This window comes from Apium graveolens, chromosome 7 (assembly GCF_009905375.1).
Source record: "Apium graveolens cultivar Ventura chromosome 7, ASM990537v1, whole genome shotgun sequence".
In the NCBI taxonomy this organism is placed as follows: domain Eukaryota; kingdom Viridiplantae; phylum Streptophyta; class Magnoliopsida; order Apiales; family Apiaceae; genus Apium; species Apium graveolens.
Window position 1 is genome coordinate 18,541,558 of NC_133653.1, and position 26,290 is coordinate 18,567,847.

The 26,290-nt window shown below is 29.9% G+C and overlaps 2 protein-coding genes across 3 annotated transcripts; both read right to left on the reverse strand.

Annotated features, from left to right (window-relative positions):
* Window positions 1-5,764: 5,764 nt before the first annotated feature.
* On the reverse strand, window positions 5,765-8,869 carry LOC141670650 (eukaryotic translation initiation factor 5B-like). Of its 2 annotated transcripts, XM_074476596.1 has the most exons (9): window positions 8,753-8,852; window positions 8,630-8,679; window positions 8,478-8,547; window positions 8,301-8,380; window positions 8,047-8,219; window positions 7,848-7,927; window positions 7,098-7,749; window positions 6,898-7,005; window positions 5,765-6,809 (listed from the first exon to the last, which is right to left on the reverse strand). In XM_074476596.1, exons 7-8 carry the CDS (start codon window positions 7,539-7,541, stop codon window positions 6,919-6,921), a joined length of 531 nt encoding a protein of 176 aa, XP_074332697.1. In that variant the 5' UTR covers window positions 7,542-7,749; window positions 7,848-7,927; window positions 8,047-8,219; window positions 8,301-8,380; window positions 8,478-8,547; window positions 8,630-8,679; window positions 8,753-8,852; the 3' UTR covers window positions 5,765-6,809; window positions 6,898-6,918. The 2 variants fall into 2 exon arrangements, with proteins under 2 accessions (XP_074332697.1, XP_074332696.1); XM_074476595.1 differs by having other exon boundaries at window positions 8,630-8,869.
* Window positions 7,590-9,209, reverse strand: LOC141673346 (receptor-like serine/threonine-protein kinase At1g78530). Its single transcript, XM_074480079.1, has 5 exons — window positions 9,190-9,209; window positions 8,301-8,380; window positions 8,047-8,153; window positions 7,848-7,927; window positions 7,590-7,749 (listed from the first exon to the last, which is right to left on the reverse strand). The coding sequence occupies exons 1-5, from the start codon at window positions 9,207-9,209 to the stop codon at window positions 7,590-7,592; spliced, it is 447 nt and encodes a 148-aa protein (XP_074336180.1).
* Window positions 9,210-26,290: the final 17,081 nt, after the last annotated feature.

Consider the following 26,290-nt stretch of genomic DNA (forward strand, 5'->3'; position numbering starts at 1 on the left):
ATTTTGTATATATTGTTTTGGTGTGGAGGCTCTGTTTTTTGGGCAGCGATATGTTAAATTTGGATGCTTGTCGTGGGACTTAGCATACCTAGATTTCATGTAATGCTTATATTTGAGTAATCGTAGTCTGTTTTTGCTTGTTATATTTGACCAAAATCAGTCATTTTTATAAATTTGACCTACTCAAATGGCGTCATATTTATAAAATTGACTAGATACTAAAACATTCAAATTTATAAAAATGGCTATAATAGGTCGGTCAAATTTATAAATTTGACGGCTGGTAGTCATATTTATTTAGAGGGGCGGGAAATTCAAATTTTATAAAATATTTGAAGTCAAAAGTCAAAAATTATAAATGACCACTTTTCGTCAATTTTGGTCGGTCAAATTTATTCGGTCATATAAAAACGGTCAAATTTAATTAAATATGACCGATTTTGCTAAATTTGACCAGTCCAAAAAAGACCGACATAATTCGGTCATATTTAACGAAATATGACCGCAGGCAGTCATATTTGCATAAATATGACCAAAAATTTTCGGTCATATTTAGCCATTTTTCTTGTACTGGAAAGAGCAATTGAGAGTGACTTGACAGAGCACATATATAAAATCTGTTAGAGCCCATGCGTTGATAGAAGATCTCACTTTGAAAATGGGAGCGAGGACAAAACCTGCACGTGATCTTGAATTTTGAAGAAGAACAAGCATTTTATTTTCATGGATGACAAAATGGACGGATATTCAAAGCAATATATCAAGATACAATCTAGGCTTATTTGTCAAGTCTCTTGAAAAAGAGAATGATTAAGGAATCTTGTTGGACCTCCAAGATTGTGTTATGTTTTCTTGAATAAGTATTGTAACTTTGTAATATATAAAGCAAGTCTCTTGAGAAAGAGACTTTTCCATAAAATTTAGTTGAGAGCAATACCTCTCAGAGAAACACTATAAAAAGAAGCTATGAAATTCTTCTAATTTGCATATATTATTTCTTTAAAAGATAACTTAAATGGCAAGTAAAAATTAAACCACGTGAAATTTTTCTGTCCAATATTTTTATTTCAGTTTAGCAATTGTTTAAGTTAGAAAAAGTTAAAATATGTAATTTGTATTGAACCCGCCTTCTACAAATTACCCCTTTATTGATTGTTAGTAAATATAAGTAACTCATGTTATATATAGATGTAGGATTTTGCTCAAATGAGAACTTTGAGAACTGGTAATTTTCGTAGTCAAATTTAGTAGTTTTATAAAATTCAAAATTTTTGTTATGCACAAATTAGTAAATAACACAAATATATTTTCAAATTTACATTTATATCCTCATGATGATTTAAAAAATGTAAGTAACTCATGTTATATATATACATATATATATATATATATAGGATTTTGCTAAGATGATAACTAGTAATTTTGGTTGTCAAATTCGGTACTTTTATAAAATTTAAAGTTTTTGTTTTGCACAAAATCACCAATTTACCAAATTTAAAATCTTAATTTTTCAAAAACTCACCAATTTAAGCTACATAAATTACCGGTACTCACGGTCTCATTTTAAGAACTTTTCATTGGAACATGATTATGTATATATATATATAGATCAACTACAATAAAATAAGGCTAAATACAATCGCACGAGTGTCAAATGCTAACTTCATTTTAATTTTATGAGAAAATTATAGTGATTATTAATATTTATGTTCTATCAATGATTCTCTTTAAATTTATTATGTCATAATTATTGTGATATAAATGTTAGATTAATAAATGCCCTTTAAATGTGATATGCATTCTATATCTATAAGTATATGACTTAGAAATGAGATTATGAGATTAGTATCAATATATGTAAAGATCCATGGTCGAGTATTATTATTAAGGAATAATAATACTATATTTAGACTAGTGTGTATGTTGACTCATGATCACATCTCATTGATCACATGTATAGTGATACTAAAGTCGAAAATATTGGCACATGTAAATATACATGGTGCTGGATAGACCCATTGTGAGATTGTACACCACTACTGTGTCACAAGAAATTCTCATAGTGAAAATGATGTAATGATCCTTAGACTTAAAATCATTATATTTCTATAGGAGAATAATGTACATTGATTACATTAAAAGTTATATTTGACCGGATAATGATTAAAGTATAATTTTGGTATGTTATAAATTATATGATAAATATGAATGATCTAAAAAGGATTTAACCCTTCTATTTTAGGGAGTGATATTATTAACCTCTTGTGTGAGCAAGACTCTGAAATGCGTGAAAGTGCTCAAATATTGATTTGATATGATAGTCTACTCATTTATCAAAAAAATATGGATTAAATTATAAAGAGGAATATACGTTACATGCCTCTAGTTTAATCTATAAGAAATGGTAAAACATATTATAGTACACTATACATTAATCACGAAAGGTTTAATCGATCATCAATTTAATTATTAGTAGGGTAACAATTATTTATTACTATAACGAGCATCCTAAGTTTCGGTTTTTATATTTTTTACTGTTTATATTTATTGGTTTTCGCTGCATTTTATGCCCCGAAATCCAACACTAATAAAAAGCTATTTCTAAATCGCTGCATTAGAGCTGACAGTATGGTTACATGTGTAGTTTAGTGGTATTAATTTAACGTTTAAGGTATGAAATAGGGTTTGAGTTATTTTGAGTAATCTAGCCATAGGGATGTAAAAATTGTCAAAAATAAAGAGTGTACGGAAACAAATCAATTAATTTATATATTTAGATATTAATTATTTTTACAAAATCAAATTTAGGGATGTTCTACCTATTTGGAATATATATTGAACGATCCAACTGTACGAATGTTAAAATGGTTAAAAGAAAATGTTATATACAAAATTTAAGAATTTTAAACCATTAGATCTCGATTATTCAAACAAATAAACTATAATTAAATATAATCCTAAATTTTATCATACAATCTTGTTAATAGAATTTATCATAAAATTGATCAAAAACATTGTTCCAATTTTTTATTAAGAAAATGAGTTATTAAATTAAATTATAAAATTTTATTATTTTAGAAAAAGATTAATTAATTACAATTTTGTTTTAGAAAATTTGGGATGAAGAGGTAACCCCTAAAATCCTAAATTTGGGAGCCTATAAAACCCTATATATATTTTTTGAATAGCTCCTTCAAGAAACCTCATTCTTACTCTCACACCGGATTTTCCGCGGGGACACAATCCTTCTCTAGTTTTGTTTTGTTTGTTTTGCAGAAGCCCCCACATCATAGCTTAACCACACACCACGTGCCACGTGGACTGGTCTCGAGCTCGAGCGAGAGAGGAGAAGACCGGAAAAAAAATAGAGTTATCAGTTTGAATATACGATATTCATGTGAGTTGTATAATCATATGATGCTTATATAATCTGTGTGTATACTGATATATATATATAATTTATGTTTGTTCTTATTATGAGAATCATATTAGATACAAATTTTGAATCAAATATTGCAGATTCTCTGAAATCTGGGTCTAATATCCTATTTTCACGAATGGATACCTTATTCGATAGGGATCGAGCGTCTGAACAAAACTAACTCGTCTGTAAGGCATTTGATGTCATTTACTGCCTATAAACAGCGATTTAATGTTTTCAAAATTTGATTCTGGTTTTTCTGATTTTTTTCATATTTTATTTTTATGATTAGATCATGATGGGTATGATATGTTAAGATCAGATTATGTGTTCTAACATGTTCTTATGTGTTAATTAAGCATGGTGGATGGTTATGGCTTATGATCTTAGGTTAATGGTTTTGGTTTTTTAAATACGGCTTACATGTCGTCTGATCTTGTAATTATAAATCTCGAATGTAACTCGAGTTATTCTTATAAGTTCATTAGATTAGTTTTTATATTTCATTCTTGTAATGTACATGAAGACATGAAGATTTAATATCAAGGAAGGGTAATCTCACATGGAGGCATCCAAGGAAGCAATACGAGGAAGAGACAACTCAAGAAAGAAGACATGTAATAGTTAGCTTGTATTTATTTTTTACCTTAGATTGACCTAGATCTTTGTCATTAGATTGATGAAAATGACATAGGATAAAGCCATAACCAACCACATTTACTTTATTTCACTTTACATATATATGCTCATATGATGAATGTATGTGTTGAGTACTTTAATGATGCATTCTTAATTAGATTAAGAATGTATGTATTAGATACGACACCTATGCCATGCTTGCTAAACAAGATAAAATTTATAACGATTCAAGATTATAAAATGAACAAATGATAATTAGATTCTCGTATTTATGAAAATATTAATCTTCTTTATTTTGGACATGAGGTGATTTTGTCAGAAGCGAGTTCATTGAACTTGTAAGGTTGTGGTTTTAAGTGAGACCGTTGTGCTCCCTCACTACCTGCAAATTAAATCATTGACGAATATTGATTTGAAGTATTTTATTCAAAAAAAAATTGGGAATCTCTTTATGATGGGATCATGATCTTTTTAAAATTAACAAAATCCTAAATTTAATATTATATTGATTTGATGCCTTCCATAAGTCCGATGTGTTAACCCCTAGATCGATAATGAATGGGTTCGCCAAAGCAAAGTATTCTCATCTATTGTGGGAGATGTGTTGAAGTATATTGATACGTTTTGACTATTGGTTCAGACTTAACTAAGTTACCACAATAGGATTGTGAACTTAGAAGCATAGAGTTTGGCGAGATTTATTAGATAAATATGAACAAATGTTGTTCCATCAAGCTATCCAAAACTGACCTACCGCATGGTGAAATATGGATCTTGGCTCACTAGAGAGGATATAGAAGATATTCTTTCTGAATTAATAGTTAGGGCTATTGATTTGATAAAAATAGTGGGAGATATATATTGTGAATATATATGAATAATCACTTGAACATAATTGAATGATCATTTGTAGAATAATTCATTTTATACACTTTAATATTATAGATATCAAATGACAAATAACACAAATAACTTCTCTATGTAATAGTCCTTGAGAAGGACAAGCTGACATGAAATAATTTCCTCAACTGACATGAAAACTTGAAGATTGCCCTCAGGTTCAAGGATGTCACTAAAACCCCTCCCTGAGAATGAAACATGTGCTAAACAAAATGCTTACCAGAAGCAAATTGATTATGCAACTAATGTTTCATGTCTCATGCTTGTAATTACACTACGCCATAAGTGGGCCATTGTAATGTCTAAATGGTGTTATAATAGGTCCAAAAAACATTACATTAGGTCTATTGAAACACCAAGGGGTGTTACATATACGAGCAATTACAATAGTTACCCTAATGTAACACTTCACCAATCTATTATAACATAGAAGAAAATGTTACAATAGGTAACTATTGTAACACTAAAAGGCCCAAATATAACGCAAAGTGAGTGATAGAATAGCTTGATCAAACATTGCATAAGTTGGATAACTGACCCCATCTGTGGGTCTCATATTGCCTATTGTAACAATAGATGTTATCTATTGTAACACCGGTTTTTTAGTTAGGCAACACTGGAATGTGTGTGTTGTAACGGTCTTTTAATCTATTGTAACACTGGTAACATATGTAATGTCACATTATATATAAAGAAATATTACATCAGAACAAGCAAATATAATAGTTATTTTATTTTTTTTTGAAATATAAGGTTTGTTTTGAGAATAATCCATAATCAACAAAAACATCAAAGTTGTCCACATAAGAGTATCAATTCTATAAATCATATTAAATAACAGTAAATTCTCCAAACCATCCCCAACACCAAGGAAGACCAAAGTACTACAACATAACATTTGAGCTATCCTTGGATAGGAAAAAAATACTCTTCGACTATCCTTGGATATGAAATTATACAAAATAACCAGGAAGAGAAGCACTTTTTGCCCATCAACACTTTTTGGATACAAAATAACCAGGCAGAGAGCTACTTGTTCTCCCTCATTCACTATTCCTTGCTCCTGTACACAAGTCACACCAAATCGCATGAAAATTAATAGAAGTTGATTTGGTATTAAAACGGCATAGTTGGATACTTGCAGTTAATTCAGGATATGACATGAGGAATCAGCCACTTTTAACTTCAGAGTACATAGCAATCCATCAAAAGGTACATTTTACTAACTCTCAAAAGGTACATTTTACCAGTTGGCATTCGATATTTTTACCCTTGGCAGTGACACCAAGAACCCGACCCCAGTAGCTATGAAATAAATAAAAATCACAAAAACATTGTAGTTACTAGTATGCGTGCGGCAATGAAACAAAAGGGCTATACTGGATTATTGTTTTCCCAAATTAAATAATTAATTAAGTTAGGATCTCACTGTGAAATATCTACACCTCAAAGCAACTTCCTGTACTGTAATAGAGATGCAATCTTGTTATACCTCATAATACATTAAGGAACATACTGCAAGCTTCACAATAAAAACAAAATAGCCACTTAGAAAATTAATTATATAAAGACATGAATGGTTCACCATGAATAAAAGTCCAAGCTACTTCCATAATAACATTAAAAAAAGTTAATGAAAAATCACCACAATTTTGTCAACCATCGAGAATCACAATGCTGCTCTATAAGTATTACAAAGAAAAGGTTTACAAGGATAAAACTAGTTTATGTAACTGATTGCACTTGTAGGTACAATAGGTACAACACTGATAGTCTTTTCTATTTCTCTCTTTTCAATTTTATAGTACAAGTTACTATTCCATCCTTGTTCCTTGAACTGTGCAATAATCTGAAGTTATCCCAAAATAAAAATATGTTAGTGTCTATGCATGCCTGAAAGCCTGAGATAAAAATAGAATTATAATAGATAAAATAACCTCAGTATGCCTCCTATCAAATTAAGTCTGGACACCTTTACTCTGTTGCTTCATTGCCTTCACAATTGATGCATTGTGACAACTTTTCCATTCATACAATTTATTAACCTGAAAAGTTAAATTATGATGTTATGAAGCCAGACAAGTCTAGGAATACATTATCAACAATGAACTTAATAGGTAACTAAAGTTTATCTCACCTTGTTCAAAGCAACAATAAACCGTGTCCTCCTCATTTTCAACAGATTAAGTGATTCTACTGTTTGTGGTTTTATTCCATCCATTATGTCCACAACCAAAATTGCAATATCACATAACCCATAACCCCGAGAACGCAAGTTCATAAACGACTCATGTCCAGGGATATCAATAAGCAACAAGCCTTGAACTTTCAGTCGCCCACCAACTTTCAATTCCCTGGTCTTATCCTGCAAGTTCTCAACAGGAAAATATGTTGCGCCAATTTCCTGAGTAATTCCTCCAGCTTCACCTTCCTGAAAATTAGTTCCTCGGATACAATCAAGCAACTTGGTCTTTCCAGCATCTACATGACCCATAATATAGCAGATTGGGGACCGGAGGTTTTCACTCTCTCCTTTCTGAATTTCCACTTGAGCAATCGAGGACACTCCCGCTGTAGACATTGATGGTTTGGTATACCGAGTGGAAGTATGTGAATTGCTTATATCATTCTATGAGACCGAATTGGTTTCTAACTGATCAGTCTTTTCATCAGATAATAAACTTTCACCAAGAAGCTTGAAATCATCCTCACCAAGAACCACACCGAAAGCATAAACACCCGTTTTGTGTGATATCTTCCCATGTTGAAAATACTTAGGAGCCAAATACCTGCACATGAGATTTTAAGACACCATAAACGGGGATGTGTTAAAAAAAATAAAGGAAATCTCAATTCATCTGGTGTTATAGGTTGGAGAGATCAATACCCAAATGTTCCTTTAACAGTTTTGCAAAGAAAAGGGACAGAAGGTACTTCAATCAATGTAGCTAATCCAAAGTCACACAACTACATAATCATTTAGAGTATTAAGATTAAAATTTTAATCAATCATCTAATATGTTCCTTCTATAAAATTAATATTAACTACAATGTAAGAATTTTACTAAATAAAGCTCATCTCTCACCTTGGGGTTTTTATTGGAAGAGAGAAGAATGTTTGAGGGCTTAATGTCTCTATGAACTACACATCTATAAGTTCCACTATATAAATACCCAATGGCCTCTGCAATTCCTGTAGCAGCCTTAGACCTCACAGATCAGGAAAGTGAACAACCGCCATTTACACCCTTCTTCTTTTCTGCAGTATACACAATTTTGTTAGATAGAGTTTGAAGTTATCAAGATGAACACTAGAAATAATAAGAGTTATAAACCATACCATGCAAAAATCTCTCTAGGTTTCCAGTAGACACATACTTGTACAACAAAAACAAGGCCTCGTCCGAATCAACACAAAATCTGACAAGAGGAACAAATCAACAAAACCAGTGCATACATACACACATATATAAACAGAACCCAACTGAATTTGAGAAAAGCCCTAATTAGGACATACATTCCTAAAACTAGAAACCCAATTGAATATGAGAAAAAGCTCTAACGTCCAACTTCACAGCTCTAATCACCTGAAATTTACAATGAAATATATGTTAATTGAAGAAAAAATTTAGATATGTTAAAATCGGAGCAAATAGAGTAGATATTTACCGCTAAATATGAATAGAAGAAAAAAGCCCCAATTTGAAATCCCTAAAACCCTGAAAAATCAAATAAATTGAAAAATTAGTAAAGGCCTTCAAATTAGAGCCATAAACATGTGTATTCAAATACCAAATCTTCATTGTATTCTTCAATTCATTCTTCGATACGGTGTTTTCAGAAAGTCGAGAGAGAATATTGGTAAAAGAGTAGACAGAGCATATGTTTGGAAGAGGGTGGGTTTATCTCTGTGTTTTTTGGTCAAGTAGCACTGTGTTTTCATCCGGGAGGGAAAATTTCCGCCCAATAATTCACCTAGTGTGTTAATTTTTATTAATTTATATTTTACTTTTTAATTTGAAATATTAAACTATTATTTATTAAATAGAAATTAACAAAGCAACTTTTATATTTATGAATATATTTTATAAATTTTATTATATATATATATTACATTTTTCATTCACTAATAACCAGAATATAGTTTTATTAATTTATAAAATATTTCCACTTTAATATATTTAAAAATTAAAAAAAGTAACTAATGTAACACCAGGTGATGGTGTTACATGTTGTGCAACACCGTCATTTCAATGTAACACTAGTTTTATAGCTATCATAACGGTAATTGACTAGTGTTACAATAGAGCAAAAATTTCTTAGCTAATGTAACGCTCCTCGTAACACTTACATTACAGTAGCCCACTTATGTCGTAGTGTTATGAGTGCCGAGTTTTAGAAGCAACAAGAGCATAGTGATGCTTATGATGTGATTGAGCACCTTCAAAGGATGTTTGAAGGATAGGCTCGTTAAAAAGATTTGACAATAATAAGGCACTATACTTTTGCATTAATGGGAGAATTATATCCGGTAGGACAACAAATTCTAAAGATGATAGGTATACATACTTTGATATTTTAGGTTTCAAGAATGGTCTAGAGACTCATCTTGATTTGATCAAACAATCTTTGAACAACTTCTATTCTCAGTTTGTTGAGAACAAAAATGAATGAGATAGACGAAACACTTACTGAGTTGTTAGGCATGTTTAAAACTGTTAAAAACAACACGGTTAAGGCATGAACTACGTCATATTGATGTTGTACACATGAAAGGCAAATGAGAAAGGAAAGATGACAAGCGAGGTTAAGATTTGATTTTATTCAGTTTTAAAGCAAAGTCCTATCCCAAGGGGGCTTTTGAGACCTATTAGTGGTGTTGCTAAAGAAGACAATTGTTAAATCTATGATAATAACCGGATGACTGGAAGTTAAATTGTAAAAATTATTTGGATGATCTAAAAAAGAAGACCAACAATGGTCAAGCTTCGGGTATCAGGTAATAATTTGAGCTAAAGTTGTTGCTCTAGTTGGAGGAACTCAGTGCCTAATTTTGCTCATAAGGCGAAGTTGAGAACTTGGTAAATAGTTATTACGTGCCATCTTTTAGCGGAAACATATATCAATTTCTTGTCAGGACAAGAAAGGTATTTCATTTTAATAAATAAACAACAATTGTTTATTCTATTTCAATGATAAGACTTGTAGTGTTGCATAATTAGTTAAAAATTTATATATTCGATGATGACTCAAACCAAACATTACATCTAGCATTGTCGTTTAGGCCATATTAATGAGAAACGCATTTCTAAGTTACATATATATGGATACTTAGATAAGTTTAATTTTGATCATACAAAAGATGTGAACTTTGTCTCATTGGCAAAATGACTAAAGTTTCCGCTTATACATAATCAGGATAAAGGGCCACCAAATGATTAGGACTTATACATAATGATGTATGTGGTCGAATGCGTATGATGGAAATGGGTGACTTATACTACTTCATAACATTTACTAATGATTTCAGTAAATATGGATATGTGGTTGTTATAAAAAACAAATTCGATTATTTTGAAATGTTCAAAGAATATAAGGCCGGAGTAGAAAAGCAAACAGGGGAAATATAAGAGTTTTACGATCAGATCGTGGAGAAGAATACTTAAGCCTCAAATTCAAGAGTTTCTCGGAGGAGTGTGGTATTGTATCGTAACTTACTCTTTCTTGAATATCTTAATGGAACAGAGATTCGGAGAGGAGAAATCGTACCTTGTTGGACATAGTGTGATCGATGATGAGTCAAGCGGATCTTTCATTTAGTTTTTTGGATTATGCTCTAGAAACAGTCACATATACACTTAACTGAGTTTTCAACAAAAGTGGTTCAAAAGGCTCCATGTGAGATATGGACTGAGAAATGTGATATCATGTCATTTATGAAAATTTAGGGACGTGAAGCATTTGTGAAATGTTTAGTCTTCGACAAGCTTGGACTAAAATTAGATGGATGCTATTTTATGTGATATCCAAGTGAGACTAAAGGGTATAGTTTTTATAATCCTTCTGAGAATAAAGTGTTTGTTGCTCAGACCGCTTTATTTTTTGAGGGAGAACTACTTTCTAAGAAAAATTGTGGGAGGATAATATGTCTCGATGAAGATCGAGAACTACATGATAATATTGAACCAGAGTTGGAACAAGATCAAGATCTACATCAAAATCTTAAAAGTAATTATGTTCAGGAAACACAGGTTGTTCGTAGATATAATATGATTCACCATGAGCCTGAGAAAAATTATGGATTTCTCTTGACTCAAGATGGTGATGTGATGCTTACGGATAATAATGAGCCTCTCACCTACCAAAATGTTATGAACAATCCAGACTCCGAGAGATGGCTGGAGGCCATGAAATGCGAGATGGAATACATGTATCAAAATAAAGTATTGACTTTAGTTGATCCACTGAAAGGGCACTATAAGAAAAATAGCTTCAAAAAACACTAATTAGACAACAGTTGACAAAAGAACCGTTGTCCCAAAGTGACAGACAATAGTTTTATTTTTCCCTCCTAAAACTATTGTCTAATCCAAGGTTCATACAATAGTTTTTTGAACCGTTATAAAAAAAATCACAAAAAAGTGGAGTTTGCACAACGATTTTTTAAAACTATTATCTTGATATGCTTCAGACAACGGGACGAGTAACCGTTGTAAAATGTTAGACAACGGTTTTTCAAATATGTTATTAATCAAACTCTATAACAACGGTTTAACAAACCGTTGTCTTGTAAATGTAAAAAGACAATAGTTTATGAAGCTGTTGTCTAAGCGATCCCGAGACAACGATTAATTTAGAAGTCTTTCTGCTGGATATTTACGTTTCAGACAAGTGTTTATGAAAAGTCTGGTCTTATTATACATCAAACAACGGTTCCTAAATGAGGTTAAGACGACGGTTCTAACAAGACAACAACCGTTATCTATTTATAGGAAAACGTGGCACCATCGGATTGGTAGAAAATATTTCACCCGGATCGCTTAGTTGGAAAAATATCACCCATTGATTGACTTCACCTACATCACTTAGTTCGCACAATAAGAGCCCTTGATTTTCTGAAGGTGGCACACAATGGTTTTTTTAAAAAACTATTGTGTGATATCGAATTCTTAAATTTTAAAAATTATTTTTTAAAATTATTTTTTAGACGATCGAACCGTTCGTATGTTAAAGTATACAGATTTTAGTCATATGAAAAAATTATAAAAAAATCAAATTAATATTTAATGACTTTATAAGGAGAATTCGGTAAAAGTACTACTACCCTAAGTGAGATTCTTTCCCAAATAAAAAAATAATTAATTAAAATAATTTTTTCGACGATCCAACAGTACAATGTTAAATTATATTGATTTTGGTCATGTGAAAAAATTACAAAAAAATAAAACTTATCTTGCATGACTTTATAAGTAAAATTCGGTAAAAGTACTATTCCCTATAATGAGATTCGTTCTCCATCAAATAAATGATTTTTTTAAATGATTTATTGAACGATCCAACCGTACGGATGTTAAAGTATATAGATTTTAATCATATAAAAAAATTATAAAAGAAATTCAAACTAATATTCAATGACTTTATAAGGAAATATCGATAAAAGTACTACTACCCTAAACGAGATTCTTTCCCGAATAACAAAAAATATTAAAATTATTTTTTAGACGATCTAATGGTACGGATGTTAAAGTTTATATATTTTGGTCATATGAAAAAAATTATAAAAAAATTAAACTAATCTTGCATGACTTTATAAGGAAATTTCGGTAAAAGTACTATTACCCTCAACAAGATTCTTTCCGAATTAAAAAAATTATTTTTAAATAATTTTTTAGACGATCCAACCGTACGGATTTTAAAGTTTATAGATTTTAGTCATATGAAAAAATTATAAAAAAAATTAAACTTATCGTGTATGACTTTATAAGGAAAATTCGGTAAAATTACTATCCCCTATAATGAGATTCGTTCCCGATTAACAAAATATTTTTAAAATAATTTTCTGAAAATTAATCAAACAACGGGTTTTATGACGTAATCCGTCGTTTGATTACAGACGACAGTTTATTCTCACTTTATTGTTGTAGAACGGAAACTCATACAACATCTTATAAATCATTTGTTCTAAACTATTATAGAAATACTACAAGTACAACAGTTTTGTATTATTTCTATAAAACCATTGTCTATCACAAATTAGTATTTAACGGAGTTTAAGACCTATTATTACGGAACTAGTGATCTTTAACAAATACTTACATGTAAATATTTATTTTTAAGTATTTTAAAAGTAAATAAAAAATTACATAAAATGAATATATATTCTTAGGACAAATGTCACTCAAGTTGCAAGAGATGTTACACTACACAACCATAATTGTTAGCGTAGACTAATAATAAACATTTTTTTAATTTTAAGTAAAATAAAAATTATTTAATTATTTGGTTTTAAAAATAATTAATTTTAATAATGTTATTGAAGGCAATTCTAGAAAGAGTAAGATACCACAAAATAAATAAATTATTTACATTAATAAGTACTCAAATATTTAAATAAATTTAAAATAAATAAGTTTTAAAATTAAAATAATATGTAATATTTTTCAAATTGAATCATAACAAAAATGAAAACATGAATTGTAGCCCATTTCTCGATTAATGTACAACCTCCAAAGATGAGATTCGTCTCAGATAAACTAGATAATATTTTTAAATAATTTCGATGATCCAACTGTACGAATGTTAAATAATATTGATTTTGGTCATGTAAAAAAATTACAAAAAAAATAAAACTTATCTTGCATGACTTTATAAGTAAAATTCGGTAAAAGTACTATTCCCTATAATGAGATTCGTTCCCGATCAAAAAAATGATTTTTTTTAAATGATTTATTGAACGATCCAACCGTACGGATGTTAAAGTATATAGATTTTAATCATATAAAATTTTTTTAAAAGAAATTCAAACTAATATTCAATGACTTTATAAGGAAATATCGATAAAAGTACTACTACCCTAAACCAGATTCTTTCCCGAATAACAAAAAATATTAAAATTATTTTTTAGACGATCTAATGGTACGGATGTTAAAGTTTATATATTTTGGTCATATGAAAAAAATTATAAAAAAAATTAAACTAATCTTGCATGACTTTATAAGGAAATTTCGGTAAAAGTACTATTACCCTCAACAAGATTCTTTCCGGATTAAAAAATTATTTTTAAAATAATTTTTTAGACGATCCAACCGTACGGATTTTAAAGTATATAGATTTTAGTCATACAAAAAAATTATAAAAAAAATTAAACTTATCGTGTATGACTTTATAAGGAAAATTCGGTAAAAGTACTATCCCCTATAATGAGATTCGTTCCCGATTAACAAAATATTTTTAAAATAATTTTCTGAAAATTAATCAAACAACGGGTTTTATGAAATAATCCGTCGTTTGATTACAGATGACAGTTTATTCTCACTTTATTGTTGTAGAACGGAAACTCATACAACATCTTATAAATCATTTGTTCTAAACTATTATAGAAATACTACAAGTACAACAGTTTTGTATTATTTCTATAAAACCATTGTCTATCACAAATTAGTATTTAACGGAGTTTAAGACCTATTATTACAGAACTAGTGATCTTTAACAAATACTTACATGTAAATATTTATTTTTAAGTATTTTAAAAGTAAATAAAAAATTACATAAAATGAATATATATTCTTAGGACAAATGTCACTCAAGTTGCAAGAGATGTTACACTACACAACCATAATTGTTAGCGTAGACTAATAATAAACATTTTTTTTAATTTTAAGTAAAATAAAAATTATTTAATTATTTGGTTTTAAAAATAATTAATTTTAATAATGTTATTGAAGGCAATTCTAGAAAGAGTAAGATACCACAAAATAAATAAATTATTTACATTAATAAGTACTCAAATATTTAAATAAATTTAAAATAAATAAGTTTTAAAATTAAAATAATATGTAATATTTTTCAAATTGAATCATAACAAAAATGAAAACACGAATTGTAGCCCATTTCTCGATTAATGTACAACCTCCAAAGATGAGATTCGTCTCAGATAAACTAGATAATATTTTTAAATAATTTCGAAGATCCAAATGTACGGATGTTAAGATATATTAAAAAAAATTCAAATTACACTTAAATGTCGGGAATGCAATTTTTTTGTAAAATAGTTCAAATAATTTTTAAATAATTTTGCATGGATAAAATCGTACAAATATAACAATATATTAGCTTTTGTCATATTAAAAATATTAAAAACACTCAAATTTATTTTATATTATTTTATAAAAATAATTTCTGAAATCTAATTATAAAAATATTTCATGTACACAATATTTATTTATGGAGTTTTCTTGTTATAATTGGTTTCCCCCCTTCAACTTTTCATTTTCCCATTCTTTTGTTTTCATTACTTGCTTCCCCTTCCCTCACCCCGCCCCCCGCCCCCTTTAATCTTCTTCTCAAATCAAAATCAATCTCTCTCTCTAGGGCTCTTTCTCTCTCTCCTAACCTGCTCTCAATCCACCTCTATTTCAAACACTAATTACACTGACTTTATAACCGTCCACTGTTTGTGCTTCCATTTCCGATCTGAAGGATCCCGACTCCTTGAATTGAGTTAGGTTTCATGATTTTTTGTGTTTTCACTTTTTTGAATTTTGGGTTTTAGATGTGTTTGTAAAATCTTTGTGTTATTTTGGGGGATTTTTATGTGTGGTGTGAATGTAGGTATTCCAAAGAAGCTTGTGGTCCTATTGAGAAGGCGCATAGAAGGCGCATACGATTTCTGGTATGTAACATATTTTTTGTTTAATTATTCAAATTATTTGTGATGCTAGATGTCAAATTAAATAAAATGTAACTTTTGAATTTTTTAAGCATTTGCGGTTAAATACTTTTTGATGTCTTAATGAATTAATAGAGTTTTTGGTAAGGTAGTGTTTGATGTTTATGTTTCTGAACATGTGACAGATGTTCAATCTAAGGCGAGTGATGTCATTCCTGGGAAGGAAAATCCAGTTAAAAATTCAAATCTAGAATATTAAGAACTGAAGCATTACTCTTTGAGATTGAGAGTAATTTAGCTGGGGTTCAGAAGCATGCATTTTGCTTAGTGAAGGGACACAAAGGTATTAAGATTTAAGAGCTTCTCGTATATGTATGTTCTATGTGTAAAATGTTCCATAAATATCTCTGGACACTCTATCTGAAATTATAATCAAAATTAAGGGAGTATCTTCAACACCATCTTTTATAAAATAAAGAAAGGGTAAACTAATGATGTTTACAAAAAAATATAAGGCAGTGAAGTTTTATTAATGAGTATTTCCTATCTCGTCAAAGATAAATATGTGCTATAACTTTACATAAAAAAGGTTGAATATGTACTCATTTTTTTGTTGGATTGTAAAAGGAAACTTAGTACAATGAAAGGCAAACTAAAGTATTATAGTAAATGTTGTGTATACTATGTAACTGATCATGTTTCTTCTTAGTTTGGTGAAACTTTTAACTAGTGTCTGATAGATGCATGGGTGTTGGTATTTTTATGATATGGCCGGGTTCAATGCGAGCCAAGAGGTTATTATGATAACTCATAATTGTGCTGGATCTTACACGTTTACTTGTAGCTTAATTAGAAGAAAGTAACAATTGTTATTTTGCCTATTTTGATGATGAATTTTGGTTATGTCATTTTTATGAATACATATTGATCTAACTTTGCTCTTGTGCTGGATATATAGCTGTTTGAGTCATACAGACAAGATTAATTTCTGCAATAATAATATTATTAGATTAACACTTGAATATATGTACCTTGATATTATATATGTTTATAAAATTTTTGTAAACTATCTCATGTGTGCTCATATTATATATAATGAACTTGTAGATTTTTAAAATATGCACTTGTTCTTGGGCCAACCAATAAAAGAGCTTATACTTCTGCTGAGAGATTAACCAAGTTGTTCGAGTAAAAGATTAATGCAAATTAAGAATTTGGATGTGGAAGCATTTATGTTGCTAGGCGGCATAAATCACAAGGCTTGCACTAGACAACTAATATGTTGATTGCATTTTTTGAAGTTAAGAGATTACATTTTGGCTCAAAGACCGGATGCTGCTTCAAGATAAGCAGATCATGTAAGCTTTGTATAGGTCTATACAAATTTAAATTTAGGAAATTTCATATATTTGTATAAAATCTTTTGTAGGGTATTGAACAAATTTCCAAACCCTTATGTGTAAAGAATACAATTATAGTTTTAATTTACTAAACCTTCTTCTAATGTCAATAATATATGCTTTCTCAGCATTAAAAACGTGTAACAATAAATTTCTTACAATGCTTTGTTAGCGTAAAAAACTTGTAATAATGTGTTCTAGACAACAGTTTTGTCAAACTGAACTATTGTAGAAAGATCATTCACATAACTCTAATACACAACATAACCTTTGTGTTAATTTATTTCAGACAATTGATTTAGTTCTAGATGATGTTTACTACTGTAAATAAGAACAACACATCATTTTACATAAACCGTTGTGATAAAGAAGATCAACAATTGATATTCACCTAATAAACACTTGACTAACTAGAAGTCTTACAATAGTCTGTTATCCTAAACCGTTGTTTCATCCATCCTCTAAACAACGCTTTCTAAGGTCCTTGCAGTTGTCTGTTTTAAAGATAAACAACGGTAGGCGTACCGTTGTCTGATACGCGTATCAGACGGCGCATCAATACTCAACGGTATTTAGGGATATCAGACAACGGTTAAAAACCGTTATGTCATCCTGTTTTTCTTGTAGCGGGGATAAAATCCATAGTGTGCAAGTGTGTTTTGAAGAAGAAAACTGACATGGATGGTAAAGTACAGACCTATAAGGTGTGACTAGTGGCAAAAGGTTTCAAATAAATTCATGTTATAGACTATGATGAGACTTTTTCACCAGTTGCTATGGTCAAGTCCATCATGCTATTTCTAGCAATAGCTGCTTAATTTGACTATGAGATTTGGAAAATAGATTTCAAAATCGCTTTCTTATATGAGAGCCTTGAAGAGGATGTATATATGATACAACCTGAGGGTTTTGTCAATCCAAAATTTGTTGATATTGTCTGTAAGTTGCTTCAATCTATTTATAGATTGAATCAAGCCTCAAGGAGATGGAATATTTATTTTGTTTAACAGTCAAAGAGTTTAGCTTTATTCAAAATGAAGATGAACTAGTATTTTCAAGAAGGTTAGTGGGAGCCATGTGATATTCCTAGTATTATATATAGATGACATATAACAGATATGGAATGGCATACCTTCTCTACAAGATGTTAAGATTTGGTTGAGAAATAGTTTCTCGATGAAATACTTAGGCGATGCTACCTATATATTAGAGATTAAGATCTATAGAGATAGATTGAAGAGATTAATTCACCTTGTCGGAGTACATACATTAATAAAGTATTGTATCATTTTAGGATACATGAGACAAATAAAGGATATGTTTTGATGTCTCATGGGATTGTGATCTGAAAAGATAATTGCCCCTTAAATCATTAGATGATAATTAGGGCCGTTTGAGAAAGTTCCATATGCTTCAGCAATTGGATCAATAATGTGTACAATGATATGTATTTATCTTGATGTTTCCTATGCTTTGAGCATGACGAGAAGATACAAGTCTAATCCAGGCGAGAGTCACTGGATAGTTTTCAAGAATATTCTTAAGCCCTTAAAGAGGACTAAAGTTTTATTTTTGGTGTATGGAGAAGATAGGGAACTGGTTGTAAAGGGCTACACTGATGCTAGTTTCTGAACCTAATTTTTGGACAGACAAGGATAATTATGTGTTAATATATGTTTTGTGTTTTGTCTAAATATAAGTGATGTTAGCTGTAATTGTACACAGCAAGGACATTGATTATTCTTTAATGGAATCCGAATATATTGAGATGCTTTTGAAACAACCAAGAATACTGTTTTGGCATGTCCTTAGACAATATCACCTTATTAATGAGATTAATTATCTAGGAGATATAAATATAAAGTGCATAATAATGATTATGTTGTAGACCCACTGCCTAAGGCTTTGTCACAACAGAAGCACGATGGTCATACTAGTTTCATGAGTATTAGATACATGGGTGATTGACTCTAGTGCAAGTGGGAGATTGTTAGTGTTTGTGCCCGAGAGATAACACTATAATGCTTTAATTTAAAATATTTGGATTATTAATATTTATGTTTTATCGATTATTCCTTTAATAATTTATTAATTCATAATTTACTATGATATAAATGTTAGAATAATAAATGTCCTTGGAATATGGTATGCAATTCTATATCTCTAAGTACGTGATTTAGAAATGAGATTATGAGAACAATATCAATATTCCTAAAGGTCCCTAGTCGAGTATTACTATAGGTGAGACTAATAATGCATTAAGACTAATATGTTTGTTGATTGATGATCACATCTGATTGATCATAGGTATGGTGATACTAAAGTCAAAGTACAGGAACATGTATTAGATACATAGTGCTGGATTGACCCGTTGTGAAATACTACATGTTTATAGTTTCATAAATTATTTTTACAGTGATAATGATGTAATGATCCTTAGACCTAAAGTCATTATATTTCTATACGAGAATTAATATACTTTGATTCCATTAAAGTTATCCTTGACCGGGTAATGATAAAAGTGGACATGGGGTATATTATGAATCGTATGAGAAATATGAATGATCTAGATGAGATTTAACCCTCCTATTTTAGGAGTGATATTATTGGACTCTTGTGTGAGCTAGACTATGAAATGTGTGGTCATGCTCAAATGTTGATTTGATATGATAGTCTACTCATTGATCAAGGAAACTTGGACTAAACTATGATGAGGATGACACATTACATTTCTCTAGTTTAATCTATTATATTTGGTTAAAGGGATTATATTACATTGTATATTATCACGAAAGATTTAATCGATTCACGGATTTAATTATTATTACTTGGGTAACAATGATGTATTACTAGATGCCGCTCATTATTTATAATTTTAATATGAACTATTAAAATTATTGCCAACATAATAATAACCTACAGGGTAAGACACAAAAAACGCTTGAAGGAGAAATAATTTAAAATTATGAATTTAAATTAAAAAAGTAATTTGTTTTATTTATGATATTAATTAAGTATGACTTAATGAGTAAAATAAATAAAAGAGAAAACTTACTTAAACTAATTCTGAAATAAGTTATTAATTAATTAAGTGTGACTTAATTAAATAATAAATTGGGATTTGAGATTAGAATTAATTATAACTAGATTATAATTAGAAAACTCATTCTTTTCTCTATATAAACTCCTTGATGGCTGATTTATATAAATGGATACATGGTTTACAAAACCCTAGCCCTTCAAGGAGAAAGAGAAAGAGAGGTAGAGATGCAGTTTTCGGTGCTTGTACACATCAATCCTTCAAGAAAAGCGTTCGTATGGATACCGTAGAGCGTAGATCCCGAGAGCGGCATACGTGGTGATTCAACAAGGTTTGGAATTCCATTAGTCCTCCATTAATGAATTCTTAAAGCTTCTTTATGGTAAAGATTCTTACTGCGAATTAAATATCTACTTTCGTAATATTGAAATTGAATTATCATATCGAACTGAGATTAAAATATTGAAATCCAATAAAAAAAATTAGTTGGATTTTGTCGGTGTATTCTCTCGGGTTAAAACACAATAACGCAAAATATTGATTTTCGGTCTAAGCATAATTCATATATAATTAATTCAAAATAAAACTAACTTTCAATTAAAATATAATCATTCAAAACATGTAAAAATATCAATAAAAATATATCGCTTAATAAGTATCATTGTCTTTCTCAAATATCTCTTATTAAAAAATCATGAACATATACGGGTATTAATATATTTATTATGAAATTATATTATATAAAAAATTTAAATGAACATATTTAAGATTTCAATCCAAATTAAATTTATTAAAAAGTTATATAATATTAAAAAAAAAATTAGCACCGGCTAATTAATTTGTGTCCCCGGGTCTTTTTACACTGTTCTCCTCCGGCTTCAAGGGAGGAGTAAACTGTTCCCTCGCGTACCGAGCTGCAAACTTTTCATAAATGTGTCCAAGCAGGGGATTTGGTCCCGTACCAGATCTTCCAAATATTCACTTCTGTTTGTCTTGACAAGGGCAAGATGACTCATCAGTAACTTTCAAACGTTTTCTCGAAATGACCTCTGTGTCTAACGAGAAAGGACTACTCTTCTTGCATTTTCTACTTCTTCATGCCTAGCCAATTCTTGTTCTGTAAATGTTAAGGATACTTGTTAGTTACAAATTATATGAATAAAGAAGGTTTAGCTTAAGAAGGGGAGAGTTTGGAAAATTTCCAGCAGTTCAAGAATATCATGAGTTTCCTGCACTTCAACCAAGGTCACATACACAGTTTGTGCAGCGCGACCACTTAAACTGAGGAACATGAAATGGTCCTTTTAGCTGCTACCATACCTCATAAATTTTCTCTTCGAATGGGCTGCATGCTGTCTGGTCATTTTCCCAAGTATCAGCCACATATTGACTGATCACACACTTCAGATGCAAAATTAAAAATAAGAGATCAATAAGAAACTGTAATATACGTGATTTTAAATATTTTAAATAATAATAATAATAATTATAACAATAATAAAAGTAATAATAATAATAATAATAATAATAATAATAATAATAAGTGAAGATTTTGATTTAGGTAAAATTATAATTATAAAAGAATTAGTTTGAGTTAGTAATTGGATTAGAAAAAGGAGTTGTTATGAGAGATATATATATATAGTTAGGTACGTCTCTTAGACACATACATTATAATTAAAATCCTAGTGTTTCGATGGCAGCCACAAAAAGAGGGGAGAGAAAGAGAGGGCTCGATAGCTTTTGAGTCCACAAGATCATACATAAATTGTTACTTGATAGATTGTGTAAGTTTCTCTCTCTGATATAAGAGTATAATCAATTATTTTATTTTTTTATTGCATATCAACCAAGTGTGACTAGGAGATATATAATATAGGTTTAATGGGCATCACTAGCACATTTATATAAATATTTTAATCATATATATATCGGGGCCTTGTACGTGAATTTACATGTGAGATTCATGTTTCATAGTTTATGGGTGCATGTGGAAATCAATGATTTTGTGTTCCTGCTTTGTTCAACTAATATTAATATTATATATATTTCATTTGAAAATAAATAAAAATTTCCTTTGTTTAGTTCTTTCATATACAAGTTTTGACTGTGATTTATAGTATTAATGGAGTTATGTCCGGCGTGACATGTTTTATGATTATTTGATAATATATTTAATTAAAGTTATGAAAGTTTATCGGATATTAAAATAAATAAAAATGGGGGAATATTAAAATAAATAAAATAGATATTTTATGGAATATTCACGTGAATGTGGATATATTTAGCCAACAAAGATTATTTAATTGAATATTTGTTTGTTACTTTTTCTTTTGCGACGAATTGAGTATGTTAAATATAATAGTAGCATATGTGTGTCAAGTTAATAGTTGGTCCAGGCAGTCCACAGAGTTTTGAATTTTATAGTCAAGCTATGTAAGTTTGTTTATACGTAAGTTTGTTTGTTTATTTTTTTTAACATGGTAACTGATCACTTTCCTGCAATAGGTTTAATATAGATGCATTCGGGTGAATTTGATCCAACTAGTTAATTAACTTGCATTAACACTATTGGCGTAGTGACATGTGGCAATGTCCGTCAAGACTAGTAAAATTGATTAAAACGTTATGTAAACAATTTATAAATAGTAGTGATTAATTAGAAAAAAATGAATATATAAAATATTTATTAATTATAATTATAATTTTGTATTTAGATCGCGGGCCGGGAATTTAGCGATCGTTTGCGGATTTCATTAGTATTAGAGGTTGTGATGCTCGAGGTACGGATTCTTTCCCCTTTTTATTCAGCGCTCCTCTTCTTAGAAATTTAATATCTCTGCTTTGTTGAATTTCATATTTTATTCGCTCTGTTAAAATTGTTTGGGTATTTTGACTTCCGAAAATTATTTTAAAATTTGATTTGAAAAATTATAAATATCTATTTATACGATTTTTAAAATTATTTATGATACCCTCTTCTTTGGAAATCTGAATTATTTGTCTCAAGTGATTTTAAATTTTGCGAGAATATTTTTATTTTGAACCCTTAGTGTGATTTAGGGTATACCGATTTAACCGGCTGTAGGGGTACTACAGCCATATCATTGCGGCACCGGTGACATGACACTTCCGTGACAGTGTGATTGGTCACGGCGTATCCTTCTGATAGCTCTTGGGGGGAGCTTTTGCGCATTTGATATTTCTTCAGGATACGTGGGTGCACCCATAGTTTGATTTGTGATTTGATTTATGGTGACGTTGTATATGTCGTACACGTTATCCATTCTGTTGCACACATTAGGTACCCTATGATATGTGTATTTGTATCTGTTCTGATCTCGGTATGAAATATCCTAACCCTTCGTTGTTTCAGCCTTACTTATTTTTAAAATTGTTGTTTTATTATAAATTGCTGATCATTTATTTCTGATCTCTTGTTCTATAAATTGTATTCCAAATCCGTACTGGGCGTTTGGCTCATGCCGTATTCTTTTTCTGGCAGGTGCTTAGGGGGATTCGGGACTGTGCGATGGAGAGCTACCCTATTTATTGTTTAGGATTTCAGACTTTATCAGTATCTAGATTCAATTATTTTTTTTAGAGATTTCAATATTTATATTATTGGTTTAGACAGTTTGGAGATTTAATATTGTTTTGGAGATTTTAGATCGTTTAATTATCGTGTAGATATATGTGAGTGCTCTGTTTGCAGGTTTATGGATTTTAAGTAATATCTCCCTTCTATTTAAAGAAGGGGGTGTTACAGAAACACTACTACCGAATGCAAGCTAAGTAATATTCAATGCAATTATGTTTCAACACCATTTATTGTTTCTTGGGTTGTAAATGAGTTCAACTGTTCGTGAGACTATCTCGGCTTGTAAAATATTCGAACTCCGGCTCGGCGGTTGGTAATAGCCGAACCAAACTAGAGCTATTTGAATTCTTTACCGAGTCGAGCTCAAATTTCAAATTACTCGCTCTTAAGGTTCGTGAGTCTCTATTATTTTTAATTTTTTAATATAAATATATTCTGATGTAAATATATTCAATATATTATTTATATTTGATATATTTAATGGAAATGAAATCGATCCGAACTGATTATATTTCAAATTTTTCTCAATATTTGGGTATCAAACCAATCGAACTTTTATTAGCCGAGTTTCAAGGTTTGAGATTAAAATCTTCAGACTCGAACTCGAGCCCAAACTTTTTAATCGAAATTGAGCCGAGCACATAAAGAAAAATGAATATATATATATATAATGTATAACAAATTCAAAGCACAGGGAATAGCATTATACCCCATCGAAAAATGCTGACATCCATCCGTTGCATTTTTCTGCACAACCAAAGTCCTTGTATCTAAGGATAATGAAGTGATGTCGCATTCCGCGGAATTTTTAAATTATTAAACTGTAGCATTTCACCTGAATAATGCAATAAACAGTATGTCGCATTCCGCGGTACTAGTACCTAATTAATTATTTATAATTCAGTATCATAGAAAAGGACCAAATAGCTAATTAACTAAATAAATTATTATGCCCGCTTTTCATTTTGCGCTCCGTTAGTACTGGATAATAATTATTGATAATACAAGTATTAGAGAAAAGAACCAGATAACAAAATAATTATTTTACTTACACACCAAAATCTACAATATATAATATCATATATAAATCAAATATGAAGAATATTAAGATAAAATTTTAATATAATACTTGTGTCAATTTTTTTTGTTTAATCCAAATTGGCCGGGATAACTAGTATTTAAACAAGATGCAACAACCAAATCAAACAAAAAGCACATATTAAAAAATGAAAATTGCAGGTATAAAGGCAGCAAGTGGACCTTTCCTCTCACAGCAAACACATAACAGTAGGAGGCGATGCTTAGTAGTAGAAATCCCCAGGCGAAGAGAAGAGAAATATAATATGTTCTCTACTCATGTACACCACATAGACAAATTATATAGCCAGATACATTGTATGTATTAAAGCTGGATTCCTCTTTTTGCATGCAGCAGTATTAAATTTAATTAGAAAATGCCACCTTAACCGTTTCTTATCTCTAGTTGTTGACATTTTTACAACCCTATTTCAAAATGTAGTCCCACATTGCAGTTAAATGCTATAAATAATAGTCATGAAAATAATATAATTCACAATTAAAGTAATATATAGAATGTATATTCTATTAATAGGTTATTGGTTTAATTTGAAAATGTGCTTTGCAAAAGAAAATGTGCTTTGTAAGTTTTAAATTTATATGTTATTTTGTAATTAAAATGTCTACTTAATTTGAGAGGCTCAAGTTTACATTCTTATTCAACCTAATGAAAATATGACATGTAAAATTTTAGAGATGTATACATTTATTTACGTAAAAATAAATTGAATGATAATATATATAGTTAAAAAAAATGATAAAATACAAAATTATGAGGTGTATTATGAGTAGCCTGATAAAAGATGGTGGTCCTAAACAATATTGTTATTTAATTTTTACTTTAAATTTACACCCAAAATTTTCCCCAAATGCTGAATGTATTATGGGACCACGCGTGGATAAATATGCTTGTACAAATTAAAACTCGCCACGTGTTAGCGACATCATTTGGGGAATTTTTTTGGGAAAACTATCACTACTCTTACATGAATATCTGGTCCTTTAATTTTGGATTGGTCTATTAATCTTCAAGCCACCCTAAGACGAAAACGTGTTCTTACAAACTTTAATTAATAACATTTTTTAAAAAAATATAACCATTATGCGCAATATAAGTTTACATCCTTTTTTAAACTCATAAAAATATAAAATTTTAGAGAATCAAAATGATAATAAAGTTTTAGGAAGAAAGATAAATATTATATTTTTTCACCCAAATTTTGTAAAAACGCCGATATATAGAAAGGCGCCCACATACAACAATCAAATAAGAAGGTGTACATAAAAGGTAAATGTGTGTAGGCATTCCTTAAATGTTTACCAT

What these genes read in the sequence shown, in the direction of transcription:
- LOC141673346 (XM_074480079.1), bottom strand. Translation starts at nt 9,209, where the DNA reads ATGACGGTGTTGCACAACAT. An exon ending in ATGACGGTGTTGCACAACAT is followed by an intron (nt 8,381 to 9,189) that starts GTAACACCATCA and finishes TCCTCTTGTCAG; the next exon opens with ATTTTGTGTTGATTCGGACG. An exon ending in CCTAGAGAGATTTTTGCATG is followed by an intron (nt 8,154 to 8,300) that starts GTATGGTTTATA and finishes AGGCTGCTACAG; the next exon opens with GAATTGCAGAGGCCATTGGG.
- LOC141670650 (XM_074476595.1), bottom strand. Translation starts at nt 7,541, where the DNA reads ATGTCTACAGCGGGAGTGTCCTCGATTGCTCAAGTGGAAATTCAGAAA. An exon ending in TTATTGTTGCTTTGAACAAG is followed by an intron (nt 7,006 to 7,097) that starts GTGAGATAAACT and finishes TTAACTTTTCAG; the next exon opens with GTTAATAAATTGTATGAATG.